Source organism: Lepidochelys olivacea (genome assembly GCF_965140295.1).
Source record: "Lepidochelys olivacea isolate rLepOli2 genome assembly, chromosome: 4".
NCBI classification, from domain to species: domain Eukaryota; kingdom Metazoa; phylum Chordata; order Testudines; family Cheloniidae; genus Lepidochelys; species Lepidochelys olivacea.
In genome coordinates, this window is record NC_140414.1 from 24,319,716 (window position 1) to 24,342,220 (window position 22,505).

A 22,505-nucleotide genomic window follows, 5' to 3' on the forward strand; every position below is an offset into this window, starting at 1 on the left:
GGCAGCCTCACCTGGGTGCCCTCTGGTGGTAGGCCATGGTATGACAAGCATGGATGCCTCAGTTTTCGCTTCAGAGACCCCAGAAATAGTCCTGAAGTATATGTAACCCTTTCAGGGTTAATTACAAAAGTCCTATATACATAAATCATAACAAAAGTCCCCCAACCATAGTGCGGACAGTACATTAAGTAGATCCATAGAATATCTCTGGATAGAAATTCCATGTTTGAATAATAAGAGTAGGAATATATTACCAGCCACCTGGCCAGGATGGTGATGGTGATTGTGAAGTGCCCAAGGAGATTAAAGAGGCTTACAAAGGCAGAATATACAACAATAATGGGCTATTTCAACTGTCCTCCTAGTGACTGGGAAGGGGATGCAGCAATGAAATTTGTGGACACGTTAAATGAAATAGCCAGTCCTGGAACCTACAAGAGGTGAGGCAGTTTTTGAGTTAATCCTACATGGAATGTAGGATCTGGCCCAAGAGGTGAATATAACTGAGCCGCTCGGTAATAGTGACCAGGATGTAATTAAATTTAACATCCTTGTAGGGGGATAAAATGTCAGATAAACCCACCACGGTAGCATTTTACTTCAAATAAGGGAATTATACAAAAATGAGGAAGCTAGTTAAATGGAAATTAAGAGAAACAGCCAGAAGAGTGAAATGCCTGCAAACTGCATGGAAGTTACTTTAAAACACCATAATAAAGGCTCAAACTAAATGCATACCCCACTTTAAAAAAAAAGGGGGGGTGGGGAACCAAAAAATGCAACCATGGGTAAACAACTGGGTAAATGAAGTGCTTGGAGGCGAAAAAGCGTTCTTTAAAAACTGGAAGTCAAATCCTAGTGAAGAAAATGGAAATGTTCATAAACCCTAAAAAGTCAAGGGTAAAAGTATAATCAGGCAGACAAAAAAGAATTTGAAGAGCAACTAGCAAAAGACCCGAAAACTGACAGCACATTTTTAATAAAATAAATCAGAAGCAGGAAGCCTGTCAAACAATCAGTGGAGCCACTGGACAATTAAGGTGCTAAAGGAGCACTCAAGGAAGACAAGGCCATTGCAGAGAAACTAAGTGAAATATTTGTACCACTGCAGAGGATGTGAGGGAGATTCCCATACCTAAGCCTTTCTTTTTAGGTGACAAATCTTGCGGAACTGTCCCAGACTGAGGGGTCAGTAGAGGAGGTTGTGGAAGAAATTGCTAGATTAAACAGTAATAAGTCACCAGGACCAGATAGTATTCACCGAAGAGTTTTGAAGGAACTCAAATATGAAATTGCAAAACTACGAACTGTGGAATGTACTCTATTGCTTAAATCAGCCTCTCTGCCAGATGGCTGGAGGGTAGTTCATGTATCACTGAGTTTTAAAAAAAGACTCCAGAGACAATCCTGGCAATTAAACGCTTGTAAGCCTAACTTCAGTTACTAGGCAGACAGGTTGAAACGATAGTAAAGAACAGAATTATCTCAGAGGATAAAGACAATATAGTGAGGAAGAGTCAATATGGCTTTTATAAAGGGAAATCATGCCTCATCAATCTATCAGAATTCTTTGAGGGTGTCAACAAGCATGTGGGCAAGGGTGATTCAGTTGATATAATGTACTTAAACTTTCAGAAAACCTTGACAAGGTCCCTCACCAAAGGCTCTAAAGTATAGTAAGCTGGCATGGGATAAGAAGGAAGATCCTCTCATGGATCAGTAATTGGTTAAAAGATAGGAAACAAAGGGTTGGAATAAATGGTGAGTTTTCATAATGGAGAGTGGTAGATAGCGGGATTCCCAAAGGATCTTTACTGGGGCTAGTGCTGTTTAACATATGCATAAATGATCTGGAAAAGGGGATGAATAGTGAGCTGGCAAAGTTTGCAGATGATACAAAATTACTCACTAGTTAAGTCCAAAGCTGATTGCAGAGAGTTAGAGAGGGATCTCATAAAACTGGGTGAATGGACAACAAAATGGCTGGTGAAATTTAGTGCTGATAAGTACAAACTAGCACACATGGGAAAAAATAATCATAACTATACATATAAAATGATGGGTTCTAGATTACTTTTACCACTCAAGAATGAGATTTTAGAGTCTATTGTGGATAGTTCTCTGAAAACATTATTCAGTGTGCAGTGGTGGTCAAAAAGCTAATACATCTCTACTGCGATATAACGCTGTCCTCGGGAGCCAAAAAATCTTACTGCGTTATAGGTGAAACCGCGTTATATCGAACTTTCTTTGATCCACTGGAGCGCGCAGCCCTGCCCCCCCGGAGTGCTGCTTTACCGTGTTATATCCGAATTCGTGTTATACCGAGTCACGGTATATTGGGGTAGAGGTGTATAATGCTAGGAAGCATTAGGAAGGTGATAGATAATAAGATAGGAAATACCATAATGCCACTATATAAATCTATGGTACGCCTACACCTTGAATACTGTGTGCAGTTCTAGTTGCCCCACCTCAAAAAAGATATATTGGAATTGGAAAGGTACAGAGAAGGGCAGCAAAGATGGTTAGGGGTGTAGAACAGCTTCCATACAAGGATAGATTAAAAAGTCTGGGACTGGTCAATTTGAAGAGAGACAGCTAAGTGGGGGTTGGGATAGAGGTATATAAAATTATGGCTGGTGTGGAGAAAGTGAATAGGGAAGTGTTATTTACCCCTTCACGTAATACAAAAACTAGGAGTCACCCAATAAAATGAATAGGAAATACTTCACACAACGCACAGTGAACTGTGGAACTTGTTGCCAGGGGATGTTGTGAAGGCCAAAAGTATAACTGGGTTCAAAAAAATAATTAGATGAGTTCATGGAGGACAGGTCCATCAATGGCTGTTAGCCAAGATAATCAGGGACACAACCCAATTCTCTGGGTGTCCCTAAACCTCTGACTGCCAGATGCTGGGATTGGACATAAGGGGATGGATCACTTAATAATTGCCATGTTTGCTGCCTCTGAAGCATCTGGCATTGGCCACTGTTGGAAGACAGGATACTGGGCTAGATGGACCATTGGTCTAACCCAGTATGGCCGTTCTCATGTTTCTATAAATCAAGTGTTTAAACTACAGGATGCAAAATTCTAGGTGCATGTTGTAGATAAATTTCAAGAGGCTTTCCATGATTGTGATTGCTGTGTTTCAGAAATTAATTTAAATTATTATACATTGTGTGCATACATCTCGTGCATTGTCACTCAGCCTGGTCTTTCCTTTGAGCTCCTATGCAGCTACTTTAGCTGAAATTCAGTCTTTAACTATGCGTATTGATCTGTGTTTTCACTAATGTTATGTTGTTGCACTGTTAACAGTTCGCATGGACTCATGTCACTTTGCTGATCACTGTAACTCAGTCTCATCTTGTCATCCAAAATCTGTTTGAAGGCATGATCTGGTAAGGGGACTGTAATAAGCAGACTTGTAACTTTATTGTATACGTATGTATTTCAATTTGTGTAACTTAAATCTTGTAAAAGCACTATCAGATATCTTCATCTATCTACTAGTAGAATGTAGTTCATTTTACAGTTTTATTGGCAGAAGTCTAGTAAGGACTACTTTTTATAACATTTTAAAATATCAGAAATTAGTAGAGGACCAGACTCTCTTGTAGGCTACATTTTTCTTGCAAATCTGAGGGCCTCTTACACTGTAAGTCCAGGAGTAACTCCAGTGAAATTAATAAATTTACTCTGGTTTTACAGTCCTGTAACTTTGTGCAAAATCTTGACCCAGAGAAAAATATGTCTGCTAGAGGCCAAGATAAAGATTTTTAAAAAATGGATATCCCAATTTAGGGTCCTAAATCCACATTTTGGTGCCTATGGTCCCATCAGCAAGATATTTAAGCACACGAGTAATCCCATCCCGATTCAGCAAAGCACTTAAGCGTATGCTCAAGTCCTATGAAAGTCATTGGGACTTGTCTTTAAAGTTGAGCACATGCTTAAATAATTTGTTGACTAGGGATGGTATTATTTGCATGTTAGGCACATGGTTAAGTAAGTTGCTGAACTGAGAGCTAAAGTAAATGTGTTCTGAGTTTCAAAATTATGAGGACCCAGCAGCTCTCATTGAACTAATTGGGAGCTGCTGGTTGCTTAGCACTGCTGTAAATAGGCCACTTACCTAGAAGCCTAACTTCAGGCACCAAATTTTGAAAGTCTTGGCCCAAATAATATATATAATCCTTATAAATAGACAGCCCTTCTGAAGCAATCCTTTATTCCCAATCTTCTTTGATAATTGTGCCAGAATGATTTTCAGTAAAAATAGTGAATTGTTAAGTGTCCAGCAAGGATAACTTTAGCACACAAACAAGCTTATCTTGTATTACTTGTCAGACTTTGTTTTGCTTGTACATGAAGTTGAGCTAAAATAACCAAAAAGTATTTCCAGTTTTTGGTACGCAGTGGTCATGTGAACAAGCCAAGCTTTATAGTAAATGATGCTTTTGTGCTTTATCAGACAATATAAGTTCTTCTTAATTTCATATATAAATAGTTCCAATTATCAAGAGACAAAATACTTCTGTTTAAATTTTAAGTGAAACTGGTTGGGCCATCAAATAAATCCCTACTCACTTCTGGGCTGGTGTTAAACTGTAATGATATACTTAAACTTTACTACTGCAAAACTAAATTGCTTACTAAAAATCCTTTCATTCTGCTGAACACAGATTGAATTTTGGGCTACATCTTCAGCTGTAAAAGATTAAGCAAGCACGCAGGAGCTCGTCTGTGGTCTTCAGAGTGCACTGCCTTGCATGAATTGCTTTTTACTTTCACAGTATGCACAAAATTGCAGTAATTGTGGGATTGTTTCAGATGAAAGATGCAGTTGGAAAATAATACAACAAAAAATCCCAACTTTGAGTGCACTTGCTTAACAAATCCCTTAACAAGTTTTAAAAGTTCCTGTATGAACCAGTGTTTGGGGATATTCCACAGCCTCCCTAGAAAACCTATTCCAGTGCTTCTAAGGGAGGTTGTGAAATCCCCACCTTCAAGAACAGGTTAGACAGATGCCTCTTAGAGGTGATCAAGGAAAACTTGGTTCTGCCTCAGTGCAGGAGGCTGGGCTAAATGATCTCTTGAGGTCCCTTGAAGCTCTACATTTCTATGATTTTTCCTAGTAAGCCTATTACTTATAATTAAGTGATTCTGTCAAAGTTTAGCCTGATTCCTTCTCTACCCTATTACAGCTTTTGTTGTTGAGTTCCAGTTACTACTGAAATAGTCGTGTTTTATGTCTGTTTGCAGAAGTGCCCACTATTGTGTCAGCCTGTATTTTAACTTTCAAAAGGAGAAAAGGAAGACTAATAGACCTAGAGGAGAAAGTAGGGAGAGAACTCACTGGAGAATGTAGAATATAGCATCTGCCATAATCTATTACAAGTATGGTATTGTTGCGGGAACAGAAAGGAGACCTTTTAAAAAAAAATTATAGTTGTCCTTAGATTTTTTTTTTTTAATAAGGAAGTTGCTTGGCTTGGTGTGATCGTGTCATTATCTTGTGACGCTGTTCCTGTTTCTTTCTGTTTTTTACCTGTAGTACTGATATTCAAATTTGTTATGATACAAAAGTCCTCCAGTTGATGTGCAAATTCAGTATTCAAGGCAAAGGTGTTATATCTAAACACTTCGGTAGGTCTTGTTGCGTTGTTGAATAGAAGCTAAAATAGGTGTAGCTAAACTTACGGAATTTGCAAAACCAAGTAGGTTGGCTTAACTAGAAGCTTATTACATGTTGTCAGTGCTTGCTGAATAAAGCAAGAGAATACTACAATTTTTGCCTTATACAATGAATATTCTATGTCGTCTTTCAGTTTTAGGTCAATTTCCCCCCCCACCCCCTGAAATGTTTCTATTTTATTCCTTAGGTTTCTGGTGCCAATCTCAAGTGTTATCTGCAATGATATTACTGCTTACATTTTTGGATTCTTCTTTGGGAGAACTCCATTAATTAAGGTATTAACATACACAATTCTCTACTTGTAGGATCTTTTTAATTTATTGTAAATAAGTAGATATAACTGTCCTGAATAGCAGACTTGCAACAATCTAACCTTGGTTTTCACACACACATTTATTTGTGGAATAAAATTTCTCTAGTATTTTGCCAAACTGAGTACTCATTTTAATTTATAGCTGTTATGCTTCTTTAAAATGTAGTCCATACTGTGGCCAGATGTAGGCTTTTTCCATAGATCACAAATGGGAGATTCACAGTTTTGTCCAGAATGACAGCTCCACCCTGTGGGGAGTGCCATCTTGGAACCTCATTGCCTCATAGGCAAACGAGAAGAATACCGCTGTACTGCTTCAGAGCATCTCTGGGCTAGGCTCAAAAAGCAACACCTTTCTGCTACCTTGGATGGACCACCTCAGATTTGCCTTTTCTCTCATCCCACTAATACCACGAGTTCTGTGAAAAATTTGCAGGCTTGGATTCTCCTCATCGTGCCCAACTGGCCGAGACTGTATTGCTTTTTGAACCTCTTGAAGATCTCAACTCTCCTCCCATTAGCATCCAGCCATTTCCAGATCTACTGATGCAACACAATGGTGTAACCAGTCAGCCCAACCTGAGCCCTCTGTTACTCAGGGCCTGGTATTTGGATGGGCATCAGATGTAGAGTGTTCATGTTTGGAGGCGGTTCAATCCATTCTCTTCCAAAGCAGGAAGGATTGTATCAGGAGATACTATTTGGCCAAATGGAAATGTTTCTCCTCTTGGTCACAACAGCATCAGTTATCTCCAAAAGCCATTGGGATTCCTGTCGTTTTAGACATTAGTTCACCCTTAAGACATTGGGCCTGTCCATCCGCTGTCTACGGGTCCATCTTGCAACAATCACTGCCTTTCGTTCTCCAGTTGAGGGCCATACTAACTTCACTCATCCAACAACAGAAAACCAACACCACAATTGGATCTTAATGTTGTCCTTTCAGTCCTTACTAGATTTCCTTTTGAATGAATAGCCCCCTGTTCCATGTCCCACTTCTCAATGAAAGTTGCCTTCAAAGTCACCATCACATCAGCCAGAAGGGTGAGCAAGTTGGGAGCACTCATGGCAGATCCGCTGCATACCACTTTTTTATAAAGAGAAGGTCTCTCTTTGCCTCTACCCAAAATTCATCCCATTAGTAATTTCTCATAGACTTTAAGGTCAGAAGGGACCATCGTGATCGTCTAGTCTGACCTGCACAACGCAGGTCACAGAATCTCACCCACCCACTTGTGTAATAAACCCCTAACCTATGTCTGAGCTAGGGAAGTCCTCAAATCATGGCTTAAAGACTTTAAGGTGCAAAGAATCCTCCGGCAAGTGACCCATGCCGCAGAAGAAGGGGAAAACCCCCCAGGGCCTCTGCCAATCTGCCCTGGAGGAAAATTCCTTCCCAACCCTAAATATGGCGATCAGCTAAACCCTGAGAATGTGGGCAAGACTTACCAGCCAGACACCCAGGAAAGAATTCTCCGTAATAACTCAGATCCCACCCCATCTAATATCCCATCACAGTCCAGTGGACATATTTACCACTAATAGTCAAAGATCAATTCATTGCCAAAATGAGGCTATCCCATCGCCTCCATAAACTTATCAAGCTTAGTCTTGAAGCCAGATATGTCTTTTCTGCCCACTGCTCCCCTTGGAAGGCTGTTCCAGAACTTCACTCCTCTGATGGTTAAAAACCATCTGATTTTCTGAGTTTCACATAAATCAAATCATCCACTTACTGGTATTTTTTTCCAAAACATCATGCTTCTGGCGCGGAGAGAAGGCTCCACTGTCTTAATGTCAACGGGTGATGGAGTTCTATTTGCAGAGAAGAAAAGCAACTAGGAAAACACCTAGACTATATATCTCCTCAGCAGAGTAATCAAGGGGTCAAGCATGAATTGCGCAGAGACTCTGCAAATGGATCTCAGGCTGCATCATCCTTTGTTACCAACTAGCTTGTATCTCTTCCCCGCCCCCTGTTCTAGGGCGTCTGAGCCTCCTCCACTAGAGCGCAAGCAGTCTCCACATCATCTCTACAAAACTTACTTCTACTATAATATATATAATAGGGTGACTACCTGGAGCTTTATCTATACCTTTACAAAACATTATGCATTGGTCCAGATCTGTACTGCAGATTCAGTGGTAGGAAACAGCACTATTACAGACATCCATGCTATCTGCGTCCTCACACTCACCTCCTGTTTGACCATTGCTTTCTAATCTCCCTTGTGTGGAATGCACATAGGCACCATCACTCGAAGAAGTGGAGGTTACTTACCTGTAACTGAAGGTTCTTGTTCTTCAAGATGCGTGTTCCCTATCTGTTTTCTACTACCCATCCTTTGTCCCCTCTGCTGTGGATCATGACCAGATTTGTGGTAAGAGAAGGAACTGGAGAGGCATTGGTGTGCACTGCCCTTTATAACTTCGATTCAGAGCACAAGGAGAGTAACCGCGCATCTGCACACCAACAGATGCTACTTATTGAAAATCTTGACTCAGGCACATGGTGCTCATGCCTGTCCACATGTGGAATACAGCTAGGGACTGTACATCTTGAGGAACCTCCAGTTACAGGTAAGTAGCTTTCACTTTTCTTGTGGATATCGTTAAATTCGAACTTGGTTGCATAGATACTTGTTCTTCATCTGGTCTCTGCTTTGTAGCTTTAGGAGGGGTTCAAAGCTCTATCTGAAGGACCTCCTACTTGTGATTGTACTTGCAAGACCCTACAGGAAGTATTGATCTGTGTTTTCACTAATTGTAGTGGTGGTGCAAAGTTAATAGCTTAAAAAGCTGCTGGGTTCAGAATTATGAATATAAATTTTTTTGTAAGCTGCTTAATACAGCTACATTAAGAGAGCAAATTTATTCAAATTAATGGCAATGTGGGAAATTGCCACAAAGCACAAAAGGTTTGAAAGGTGCTGCCTATTGGGGTCAGACAGGGATGGGTTTCCCTGTAACTTTTTGACGTGGTTTCCTGCAAAATAAGCTTTTATGACTTTGGACTTCCCTAAATCATCAAATATAGGCCACTGACCAGGGCATTGTAGAGTATATTGGACAATTTGCCATTTAAACAGGGTAAATCCTATGTCCCTGAATTTCCATACTCTGTGTTACAGTTAACATAATATGATGAGAGAGATTTATGCGATTAGCAGTCCAGAAAATCTAATATTTATGCTCCACAAACCAGCGGAAGTCTTCACTGATATTATTTCTAATTACATTACTTTCTTTCCATGCAGGCCACTCATTAGAACAGTTACTGGGTAAAATTAAGCCATGAAATTTTTTTTTCCCCACAGTCCACTTCTCCAATATTTGCTAGCTCTGGAAAACAAATAGCAGTCTGTTCAAGATCTTCACAAACATAAACACATTTTTTTCTCTTGGTAATAGATCTTTGGTATTTTACTCACTTGCCAAAAAAGCTTTTACTGTTCTCTAGTTCTTTATTCTTCAGTGTTTTTGTTTTGTTTTTTAGTCAATAGTCGGGTTCCCCAAATTGTGATTGGTGACATTCTTATGGAACTAAGTTTGCAGGAACTCTTTTCTTTAGGGAAGTGGTGATTTCATTAGATGAAACCATTGCTTTTTGAATATAATATTTTGCATTTAGCAATCTTAGCTCAACCTCCTCATGAGCTTGGGTTTTTATCATTATAATTAAACCTGCTCAGCTAGGGCTGATGGAAAGGAACTGATAGTTAGAAAATGACAAACCTTCTTTGTCGGTCTTCCTCAAGGTTTCTCCTTGTGTTAAGGAGCTGAGCTGTTAGATCTCAGTAGAGCTTTATGTAACTATCTTGATGCAATCCACTTGAGGGGTTGTGTGCTTGAATCACATGACCCAAATGTGTAGCTTTAGGTCATTGTTCTACTGGTGCAGGGCAGATAAGGTAGTTCCTCATATTCCAGTTAGCTGGGATAGCAGTCAATGAGAAGCCTTCTTTTGTCTTCCCAGCTGATCTTTCTTTGCTTGAAAGGGCATGTACTGTCTGTCTTGTTCTTGGAAATGGATGAACTGTTTAGCTGAAGCTTACCAAAAATGAAAAAAAATTCAGCCTGAGGCAAACATCTGGCATGGAAAATTTCAGCCCAAATGGTTTAATTTTTGTCAAAATTGTAAGTGACTGAAAACCGGTTCAGTGCTGGGCAGCCTTAACTGTAGAAGTCACTCTGTGATGTGCTTGTTCACTTAACTGTCTATGTGGGCATACATGTAGGTATTTGCATGGAAATGTCTGCACTCAGTAGTGCATGTATACTTTGAAAACCAAGCCCTGAGCGTTTAATTTGTTGTGCAGCGAAAGTATCGTGATATAAATTGTTAATTGATTATATCAACTCCTTCTCTTTTTGTGATTAGCTGTCTCCTAAAAAGACCTGGGAAGGGTTCATTGGAGGTTTCTTTTCCACTGTTGCATTTGGATTTATTGTAAGTAGCTGCAGGATTTTCCTTTTCTAGTTTCATCATTTGACATGTGATTCTTAAATTTGACAACAGGATTGTTTTAGTTGTCAGTCTGCTATTATGGTGTATAGAAGTAGTGATCTCTTGTTATCTAGAGAATTCATTTCACTGATAAGTAATGCAAAGCATATTTCATTTTCTAATGACAGGAAACGGTTGAGGAAAAGCTAAACTTTTTTGTACTAACCATATCTGCCAGATTACATACTTCCTATTCTTGTTAGAGTTTGTATCCATTATAAATGTTATAGTTCTGGTGCGAATAAGTATACACTTATTTTGTAATTGAAATCTATTAACGGCCTTCTTCACGCTCCGTAAAATGACAGTGAATTACACTTGTTTGATGTTTAAAATGCATTCTTTCTTGATACAGACAGCTAGCTTAAATTTATGGTATGCATGAAATAAAATAACTGTAGATTGTAGTTAATGTGTATAACTTCTAACAGAGGCTTGTGAAAATCACAAGCTCAGAATAATTATAGATGATGTGCTTTGTTTCTTTCCTTACACTTCCCCTTTAAATGAAATCTTGATTTCAAGAAACAACACAGAGTCACTATCAGTGTCTCCTAATGCATTATTGGTTGTAGTAAGGAAACAATCAGCTGGCATGACCTCAGGGGATCTAAAAAGAATAACAAAAGTTAGTGATATTTTAGTAATGTGCTGAATGTCCATTTAGCCTGCTTGTTGAGGAGTCGCCAATCTCAGAAGGGATGTTCTATCCACTTTGGAACCATTTTGTAACAAACATACTTTTTAACTACTATCAAGTGTGACTTTAGCAAGAAATGAATACGTCATAACTCTTGATTTGCCTTTCAGTTTGCCTACGTTTTGGCTCAGTATCAGTATTTTGTATGTCCAGTGGAATACAATAGTGAAACAAACAGATTTGTTACAGAGTGTGCACCATCAGAGCTCTTCCAGATACAGAGCTACTCTGTACCAGCATTGCTGCAGGCTGTGTTGGGAAGGGTAAGGAAAAATAAAACTTTGAATTTGACATTTGAATTGAATTTTTATTTGCCTACTTTTGTACATTAAATATTATTGTTAAAGGTGACCTAGTTTGTCTCAAAGGCCAGGGATTGAATTAATATGTAGAAGGAGGTAGTGTCACCCATGGGTCGGTGGAGGGTGTCACTCCAGAACGTAATTGAGGCATATTTGGTGGAGTTGTGTGGGGAATTTTGCACTCTTGCAACTCATGCTGTTTTACCTCTCATGGAAACAGAAGACTTCGATTTTATAACCAAAATATAATGTGAGAAAGCAATCTGGTGTCATTAACAAAGTTTATTTCTGCAAGTCAGCCATTCTGTCTTGTGATGAATTGTACACAAAGTTTTACTTTAAGAGTTAAGGCTTGATTCTTAGGCCCATTAGAACTTGAGTTAAAACTCTAAAAACTTTGGCACATTTTGTTTGGGAAAGAGATTGAAAAGGAAACAGTTACAGTGCTGGTCCAACACGTGGGCAACATGTGTGAGGCTGGACATCACCCTCCTGTCCAAGTCAAGCACACACAAGATGTTTGAAATCCTTAATGCTATGTAGAATAAGGGAAAATTACTGACTGGTAACTCTGTGACTCAGTGATCTCCTTCCCTCCTCACACCCATCCTACAGATTCTTTGGAGTGAGCTGTTGTACCTCCACCTATAAGGAAACAGCAGATTGTCAGTCAATCCAGTATAAAAAGCCCACCCAGCTCCATTCCCTTTCCTTCAATCAGAAAATTCCAGAGCAACCAAACAGGAACAAAATAGAACAGTCCATCACTCCCCTCCTTCGAGGGGAAGAGGAGAAGACTATGACAAAAACAGAATTACTGGTAAGTAATTTTCTCTTGTTGTACGTCACCTCCTCTTCCCCATCCTCAAATTCCTTATGCTGAGCTGGTATAGGAAGCTCTAACAAAGCACAGAACTTACCTATACATTGTTGTATCAACGCTTACCTGTCAAATGGAGCATTTTAAACAGAGAGCAGGCTCAACATATGCTACAAGATAGAACGTGTGAAGAATAACCAAGTCTCTGCCTTTAATACACATTTCTGCCAGGAAAGCTGCAGTTCTTTTTGTGGAATATTCTTTTATAGGTAGCAGTCCCCCACCTTGATGTTTTCTTCTTCAGTACAGTCCTTGGAACATAAATCATACTCTTCAGGGCATCTGGTTTTCTTGATGTAAATTGGACTTCTGAAATCTTTTGTCCTGGGGTTGTAAAAATTTGAAAGTTCCTTAACTAATAAATTAAAACACTGTGGGAACAAGATTGGAAGAATATAACTACAAACTACAGGTTGTTTCAGATGAGAGTATTAACTTTTGGATGAATGTCCAGTTATCTTCAAAAAATGGAAGACCGAGAGGCATTATAGCTAAAGCTGTCACGGTAGCTCTCATATCACTTAAACCATGATTATGGCTTTTAAAAAACAAACCTTAAGGGGGTAAAAGGAGTCATTCCAATAAACTCAAAGTGGGGGAATATATCATAGCTTTGAGGCCTAAAATAAATCTGCTTGAAGGACTACTTAATGAATTGCAGACCTTCATAAAATAAAAGCTTGGCCCTTAAGAGCAATATAAGGGTGAAATCTAACCTTAGTGTGCAAGCTGAGATCCCTGACTAGAGAGATGGCTAAGGGAATTTGTTTTCAGTTTCTTGAGAAGAGGAAGCCTTGCTTCTTCTACACAGTGCCACCCATGGGAATAATCTGTCATGTGTCACAGAAGCAGTTTGTTCAACGGTCCACCTCCAGCCCCACTTATGTATGTTACTCTGTCTAAAGGGTTATAGAATTGGCCCAGATTCATAAAGTGGAATCTGCCCTCTGTGAAAGGGTGTGGTCTTAGATGTGCCCTTGCTGCCAGATTCTGTACGTTCATGAAAGGAAGCCAGAATGGCTTCTGCCCAGTTCATTTGACCTTTCAGTAAAGAAAGAGGAAATGTAACCCAACCCTGCAGTGGTCCAATAGGAAAGTATATGTTTGCATTGACAAGAGACTATAGCTCCATACACGTTACTAAGTCAGTTTTGTCAAAGCTCTTGCAAGTCAGTTGATGGAGAGAGCTTTAATGTCTCACATGTCCTGTTGAACACAGTCATAAAGGCACAAACTCTGTTTATCTGGTTTTAAAATTGTTTGTGCCCAATTGTCCTTCTCTGCAGGCATCATGCTGCCTAGTGCCAAAGCAAGATGAGGTTTTGTTCAGAAACTAAACTGGATGATCTCTCACTACTGTTGGTGTTTTCCTGATTATTAATACTTAACACAAACACTATCACAGTTGTTAATTACATACTTCTGCAACAGAATGGACTTCCAAAAGAGTCAAAATCTAGAGAACTTCCTGTCATTCACTCAGGTTGATGCTTAGATCTTGTTTTGTCCTGACCAAAACCCTCTGCGTTGAAGCAGTGTCCTGTGAGCCCCCAAACCAGGAGACTGGTGGCTGTGATGCAAACTGGGAATATAAAATTTAGAAATTCTAGGCCATAGTCCATGTAGACACAGATTAGGAGGTCAGGAATTCTCTGGTATTTAAATAGGTCATCAAGAGCTCTCTTCTCTGAAGGACTTGGTGCCATGACTCAGTGTGATCATTGGGGACTGCAGGAGAGAGGCACATTTAGGATATTAAGTTGCTACAGAATATCACAGCAGTCTCTTAATCTTGAGGTAAGAAGGGAAGTATGTAGACTAGGAATGTCTGCTGATAGAAAAACATTCCTCTCTGACGTAGCTAACAGACCAGAAGCTTAGTTTAAAAAAGTGCGCATCAATCAACTAAATGAGTACAATATAACAAGTTTGAGTGCAAAATATAAGAGGGAGGAAAACCTTTCCATTCTCTATAGAATTCATGGCAGGTGAGAGTGGAAATCTCACCAGCTAGGAGAGTTCCTGCAGTAGCTGCTTTGTAATTTTTCTAGAGGTATCAAAAGGCATAAAGTACATGGCTGCTTCTGGGACCTGGAGGTTAAGGAGGTAATTATTCCCCTCCTGCACTGCTGGAATGATTGTTGCATGAGTCTGCCATACTGTCACCAGCAAAGCATTTGAGAGGCATAAATATGATAGATAGTTACCTGGAAGGGAGACTCTCGTTACTAGAGGGCTTTCACACACTGGCTAGAGTTACTCTTTCCAAAAGTTTGAGGGCTAGTGGGCAAGATCTTTTTTTCCTTTCCTGTAAGAGGAAGAGACATTAGGAAATAGGGAAACTGGAAAGAGCTGAGATTGAGAAGGTATTGGAGCTGCATCTTATATACTAGGATGATTAACTATACATTTCTTTCTTTCTGATAAACGGAGATACAAGTCAGTTTAAAGAATCTGTGGAATTGGGTAGGGAAGGGGAAATGTTATATTTGACAAATCCCTTGTTATGTCTAAGATAAATATTAAAATACTTCAGTACTACTGACCAGGGAATTCTTTTCACATTAGATAAAATATGTATTGGTGTGTTATATAACATGTCTATTTTTTCCCTATGCAATGAGGGCAAGTACCTTTTTATAATAGAAAAGTGGGAAATTTTCTGTGAATCATGTTGGCTTTGAAACAAAATGTATTTTCTCTGTTAGTAAAATAATTTTAAAGCCTTTATATATTTTAATTTTAAGGCCTCTAAATGTTATGATTATAAATAATTTTAATTGATGTATACTATTGCTAATAGTTGTTTTCTTGCAGGAAACAATCAATATGTACCCATTCCAGATACACAGCATTGCTTTGTCAACATTTGCATCTTTAATTGGGCCATTTGGAGGCTTTTTTGCTAGTGGATTCAAAAGGGCTTTCAAAATCAAGGTATGTACAGATTTTTGTAGATTTTAAAAAAACCTATGAAGACTTTGATAGAGCCAGTTCCTAGAATTTTAATTAGATGAGTTCAGATTATAATGATCTAGACACACTTGTTTTCTACTAAACCAAGATGATGTGATAGATAAAAAGCTACCATTAGTCTCTGAATCAGTATTCTTCTTAATCAGAGATACGGTGCAGAATATGCGTTGGCAAGTAATGTTCTTAAACTTCATATGTTATCAAGATGCACAGTGATTTCCTTTCTTGCAAATCTTAACACTTTCTGGTTTTATTGTACACACATTTTGGTATCTGTTTACCTTTTGCGAGTTACCTCTTTATACTTGTTTATATAGTGAGGTAAGAAATTGTGTTATACATAAGTATTTATATTGATGGTAGTATACATGAATACCTGCTGACAATTTGCTAGAATATATCATTTGCTAGATTATATCTCCAATAAAGTTTGCATGCCCTTTTGAGCACTGCTTCCATTTCAGATTTTCTTTTGTAAAATTAAAATTAGTGTTTGAATACAATGCTTATACAGAGAGTGATTGCTTATATTCAATGGATTTATAAAGACACAACATTCTTTTTAATTAAGGATATTTGGAAATCAATGCAACATACGGGGGATTTGCAAAGCTGAAGTAAAATAAACAGGAGTATGGACCCTTGGATCTCAGGGTGCCTTTTCCATTTTAACATTCAGGGAGCACCCTGTGGAAAGATGTTTTATGTTAAATAAATGCTTCAGCAGCTGCCACCCTCGTAGAAAAAGGGGATAGAAGTATTTAACTGTGGGAGGTATTTGAACCTATTCAGATAAGATGCTAGAAGATGATACTTAAAGATTAGAAGGCGTGGCACAAAATAGGACAATGTGTAGAGGTAGATGGTCCTGGTCTAGCAGTTCAGTGCCTAATTTGTTCCCAGTTCCGGCACTGACCTCTTGTGTGAACTTGGGCAAGTCACTTCATCTCTTTGTTCCTCTCCTCTTCCTCCTGCCCTTTGTCTGTCTTGCCTGTTTGGATGGTAAATTCTTGAGGACAGAGACTGTCGCTATGTGTTGGTACAGTGTTGGTAACATGTTGGTACAGCATGATGGGGCCCGTATTTCAATTAGGCACTGCTGTAAACAAACAATAGATTAGTGAGGTATTGTACGTGAATATTTATACTACTGCATTTTTTTCCTTAAAGGATTTTGCAGACACTATTCCTGGCCATGGCGGAATAATGGATCGCTTTGATTGTCAGTACTTGATGGCTACTTTTGTTCATGTGTATATCACCAGTTTCATAAGGTATTTTTTGCATATATAAATGTGTATAGTCAATATAGAGATCTAGCAAACTTTCTTCCATTACATGTAGTTCTGTTCTGCTGGTACAGTAAAGGTTAGCTTTAAACATAATTTATGCAGTTACATTTGATCAGAGGGATCTCTTGAATATTGGAGCCATTGCTAAATCTCATGAAACTTCTATAGAGGTCTTGCAACAGGCTACGTTATCCTCTTTTACTGCTAGGTAACAAAAAAATAAGAGTATGTACCCAACTGAATATAAAGAAAATGAATCTGAAATAACCCCTATAAATTCAGATGTTTATTTGTGGTAATTGGAGCAGTGGGAGTTCTGCTGTCATTCCCTTTATAGTGTCTGTGGCTTGGGGAGAATCTGTAGGCTTCAGGTAAATAGAAGAAACTATCAAACTTCTACATTTTCAATTATCTGACTTCTAACTTCCTGGTTCTGATTTTTTTTTGTTTTGTTTAAATATTGTTAGTTAGAACATCCCACTTATTAGAAACGTTGCCAAATTATCTCTCGGCCACAGCAATTTTGAAGGGGATGCTTTTAGAATGACAACTGTATTACATGGCAGCTTCTTTCACTGTAGTTTTTAAGATGCTTGGGGACAGACTTTCAAATTTAGGGGTGTCTAGTTGTATGCATCTCACTTATGCTCACAATATCCAATATGCATGTGTACATTGGGTATTTGTTTATAAGTTAAGAATATGCAAATGTGTGGACTTAACGAAAGGTGGCTGATACATGTTTGTCACCCTTTGTCATAAATACATTTAAAATATTTTAAAATACACTTGAGATTTCCTGAAAATTTATGGATTGATTGTCTATTTTATATTCTAGAATTGGAAAGTGTCCTGTTAAGGAAACTTTATGAACGTATTGGTCCTCTACCATGCCAAGGCTAGGTCCCATTTATTTGGGTAGTATACAGCTTATCCAACAACAGGTACAGAGCAGAAAATGGCTTTGTCAAAATGGTCTGCAAAAAGTGACCCCTCTCTAGCAAGAACTTAATCCCAGTGGCGAGTAATGAGAAAGGAGGCTTCAGATTTTGTTACAAAGGGTCAGGCATTACACCATGGAAAATGCTTTTTTCTGCCAATTTTTAACTGCTGAGAATTATGCTTGTGAAAAAGGAACATCTTGATAATCATGTCAGCAATCAACAAGCATAGCCAGCTATAATTGTGATTGTTTTTTGGTCACTGAAACATGATCTAACTGTATGTTTAGGAAAAAGTCATAAGAGACATGCCCTACCAAACACCTATGGGAGGGCCATAATCAAAAATGTCTGTTTTCCTATAATTGATGTACAAAACGTCATTTGAGGTTTTTGTAATATGTTAAGGCTGAGACTTGCAGCAGAAAGGTCCTCTCTACCCTTGGATTTCTTGTTTCAAGATCCTTTCCCGGTGGTCAAAAGACATGCAACAGGCATCACTTGGACACTCATCTCACGTCACTTGGCTCATTCTTTGGCATGCAGCTTGTTTGCATGAATATCCTGGAAGGTACATAGGGTGAGAGAGTCAAAGCAAGCGATTTTGGAATCGGTCACATTCTCACCGTGACCAGCAGCAGCCTTTATGCATATTACATTTGTGGCTTACCCAGTTAAGACATCTTATTACATTTTGTACAACAGATACAGTCAGAGAAAGCAGGTTTTAATTATGCTCACCAGACAACACATACGTTCTGGAGAGATCATTACACTAGAAAAATCAGTGTCTGTCTGTCTGTGTCTCTCTCTCTCTCTCTCTCTCTCAAAAAGTGGACATTGCATTTATACAGTAGGGAGAAAAACGAAAGATGTCACTTTTGTATGGTAGGTTTAGAGCTTTTATTGAATAAATTTTTTTTTCCCTTGAATTTCATTGACAGGGGTCCAAATCCCAGCAAATTACTGCAACAACTATTGGTACTTCAGCCAGAACAGCAACTAAATGTATACAAAATCCTGAAATCTCATCTAATTGAAAAAGGGATCCTTCAGCCATCACTGAGAAGATAGTTGGACTGAATGGTGCACTACAAAAAAAGCCCAAAAACCTACCAGAAAAGCACTGAAAAAAACAAGTTACAACTTTGCATAGTAATAGTGGTTGAACAAGAAGTAGATAGTAGTTTTGAAGACATAAATGTTTCTTTCCTGAAACTACTGTGAACATTTAATAAGACACATATAAAATTTAAGTTTGCTTGTAAAATAACTGTTTATTTAACGTGTATTTTAGTTTCTGAAGTTGATGGTGTGAGCTCTCCTTCGGTATCCAGCCTGACAGGTTAAATAGTTTTTAAAATAACTATTCCTTTTCAGCAGTTTTATATCACAATAACTAAACTGAGGAAATGTTAAGATTGTACTGGCACTGTGCAATTTTTAAAGCAACTTTTAATGTATCATCAGTACAGTTGTTGCTTTTAATGCAAGTTTTATAGTACTATATATCTTAGCAATAATTCCATCATACTTCGTCTCAAATGGTTATTGAAGAATAACCAAACTGCAGTAAAGAGATGCTGTTTTATCTACTGTGCAACTGATTACATCACTTGCCAGAAAACAGTCTGCCTTGAGAGTTGCTCAGAAAATTGAGGCTGGAATTTAGAATCGAATATATCAGGGTTACTGCTGGATTTGTACCATTACTGTTTTACTGCAAATGACTAAGGTTAGCAAAGTTTCTAGTAAATGGCTTTGAAAAAAATTCTCTAATGAAATCAGTGGGTCATTGCAAGATAAAGTCACCTTTACTGTTGAGATGCCCTGGCAGTAGTCTCCTCTTCTGGAAGAATCCTTCTGGATTACAAAACCACATTCATGCAGCCAGAGCTAGAGTGGAGATTAACCAACAGATAGGGTTCTCCAGTCCAGCAAATGGACATCAACAATCCTAGATTCACATCCCAATGATTGGTCACTCTCTGATATGAGCTCATTCTAGCCTTATTCCTTGTGCCTCAGGTTTTTTTCATCCGTAAAATGGTGATATTTCCCTCCTTTATAAAGCACTTCGAGACTCTTGGATGAAAAGTGCACTATAAGTGCTTGCTTACTTAATATTTTTATTATTATTATTCCCCTGAAAGCAGTCACTGTTATCTGACTGACCACATGCCCAAAGTTCCAGGTGGAGATGGTGAATGGTTCTTCTGCCATCTGTTATCAACAGTTGAGTAACTCTAGCTTCTCAAGTAAGTTTGGGTAACAATGTAAGGATTCAGCTGAGAAATATATATACTTTATAGACAGCTGCTCTTTCAGTAGACTTAATTAAGTATGTATGTGTGAAAACAGTTGACACTGTAACATGGTTAAAGTTAGCTATTTTCTAATTTCATTTTAGATAATATTCTTTTTATCATGTAATAAAATCTTAGTGGAAATGAAAATAATGTTTTTTTTTTTTTTTTAAACAAATGGAAATTATTTTGTTCCCATAATGTACAAAAGCACATGAATGCCAAAAAGTTTCTTTTGGTGTACTAGAGACTCTAACTTGATAAAATTTAATTCCCCCAATCCTAATGTAAATAGGCTTCTGCACTCTGAGTGCACTCTGACTGTATTATTTTTGTGAGGGGTTAAAGATGAGAATAGCTTGGTGCTACTTGAAAAAACAATGTAGAAAGCAGATAGAGATGTTAACAAGCTTTATGCTTGTAGAATTCAAATTTTTTGTTTACATTAGAATAGAATCTGAGACCACTGTATATTCTGTTTCAGGATTATATACTAATTGCATTTAGGCCAGGGTAATCTGTATATAATCTGTAAATAGTAAAATAGTCTTATATACTGTTATAAAAGAGAGATGTTTGTTCTAATTCCAAAATAAAGTTTCCTTTCAGTGGTAATGTAAACACTAAATAGCTGAGGGAACAAGTTAGTATACATTTTTATATTCTACTGTAAAAGTACGGTACTTCTGTCAAAAAAAAAAATCTTATAGAGCAAGAAATCAGCTTTAAAATCATAATGCTAGCAAATTGTCTTCCAGTAGTGATTAGCTGTGCTTCCTGACTCCCAATTTAATGTTTGTTTTTAATAATAATAATAATACTGAAACTAAGCACATATAGGACTCTTTAACTTGAAAACACAACACAACCTGAAGGTTAACAGATAGCACAGCCAAAATTATGAGCTATGGAAAGATGCTAGTAAGCAGCTCTAAAAAATGTTGAAAGGAGGTAGCGTTTGTTGAAGCAGGAAAGGGTGATGAAAAATCATCTATAAACACTGAAATAAGGCTTTAGTTAGGTAACGATATTTTGGTAGATTCTTCCAATAAGACACACAGCCTTACTAGAGTTGGGTGTAAATTTATCTTTTAGGTATGAGATTATATTTAATTTTAACATAAATAAAATGTTTGAACTCCTTTTAGTGTAATTTTTATATGATGTAATTAAGTTGAATATATTGTAGCATTGAGTACGGTGAATCATTTGAAGTTGATGGATCTTTATTTTCATTGTAAAAAGGACAAAGTTACAACAAAAAATCATTTTCAGAAGCATTAATGGTTAACCACTTACTCTACTGTTGTAAATTTGTTATCGCTTACTCTGGTAGGCCCTGATGTAAGTCTTTGCAGGATTAGGTCCTTAATTTTTCGTTTGTGAAATGCCAGAAATATTTCCTCTCACTGTTCAATGCTCCCCCCCTGCCTACCCTCACGTTTCTTATGTATTAGTTCCGTAAATATAGTCCTATGGCTTGAATTGAAAAGTCTAAATTTTACACCAATGATTTCTTGTCACTTTGCAGTTCTGTTGGGCAAGGCCGTTGTAATTATCTTGTTCAGAAAAACAAATATAGAAACAATGTATATACTGTAAATGGTATTATCATATTATGTGTGTTTTAATTGTTTCAATCTTTTATTAAAGCTACGATTGGGAAAATAAAGCTGGGACAGAAATCTTCTATGATCTGACCTTTGTCATTTTTTTTTTCTCTATAGCAAACACATTGTGGGCTGCTGATCTCTTAAAAATGCACCTGTCTGTTGTTAAAAGTAGGGCTGTCAATTAATGCCTGCAATTAACTGAAAACAAAATTAACGTGTTAATTGCATACCTCTGGGTGGGGAGGGAGGCATCAGCTGTGGAGGGACTTGACAGTGTCCGGTCAGGCATAGTAACCCAAGCTGCCACCAGAGGGCGGGAAGAGAAGAGCAAAGGAAGAAGGAAGTGGCTCCCATCGCAGCTCCAGCAGAGAGGTAGGGATCCTGACCCTGCCGTGCTCCATTCCCCTCAGCTGACCCCTCACTCTGGGGACTGACCACCCCCGCGCCGTGCCCCATTGCCCCGAGCTGACCCCTTGCTCCGGGGACTGACTGCCCGCCCCACACACTATAGTCCCTGGCCAGCGCCTTGCTCGTGAGGGACATAAAGTATGCTAAGAGTGGGATGATTTCTTGCTGATGGTAATCTTGTGATCCTGAGCAAAAATTTATACAATTAAGAAAAAGTGGTGTAAGAATGTAATATGCAGTGTAACTTCCACACTTGAAAATAAAATGTTTCTGATATAGTCTTGCCGATGATAAATGGTCCTACAGTGCTGTTGCAGCCATTCATGGCTGATGAAAATGATAGACAATGCACTTATTTGCACTGCAGTTATTTGTTCTTGCAGTAAAAATGTTTCCCTTTTGGGCTCTACAGCACTGTAATGAGACATTTGGAGGAAGTTTCTGTTGGCACTTGATGAGAACATCCTTTGTGCTCTGCTTCCAGTGTTCCTGATTCTCCCCACTTCTAACAATCTCTACTCTCAGAATTGGCACTGCCAGCTGGTCACAAAGTCTCT

General features: G+C 38.3%; 1 protein-coding gene across 2 annotated transcripts in view; it reads left to right on the plus strand.

Annotated features, from left to right (window-relative positions):
• The window catches only part of CDS1 (CDP-diacylglycerol synthase 1), a 68,753-nt gene extending 47,155 nt beyond the window's left edge, over positions 1 to 21,598 (plus strand). For both annotated transcript variants that reach the window (XM_084625794.1, XM_084625795.1), the window contains 7 exons: positions 3,328 to 3,410; positions 5,898 to 5,985; positions 10,405 to 10,473; positions 11,341 to 11,493; positions 15,230 to 15,349; positions 16,559 to 16,662; positions 18,566 to 21,598. In XM_084625794.1, coding sequence (XP_084481920.1) covers positions 3,328 to 3,410; positions 5,898 to 5,985; positions 10,405 to 10,473; positions 11,341 to 11,493; positions 15,230 to 15,349; positions 16,559 to 16,662; positions 18,566 to 18,695 — 747 coding nt within the window. In that variant the 3' untranslated portion in view covers positions 18,696 to 21,598. The remainder of the gene's footprint in view (positions 1 to 3,327; positions 3,411 to 5,897; positions 5,986 to 10,404; positions 10,474 to 11,340; positions 11,494 to 15,229; positions 15,350 to 16,558; positions 16,663 to 18,565) is intronic.
• Positions 21,599 to 22,505: the final 907 nt, after the last annotated feature.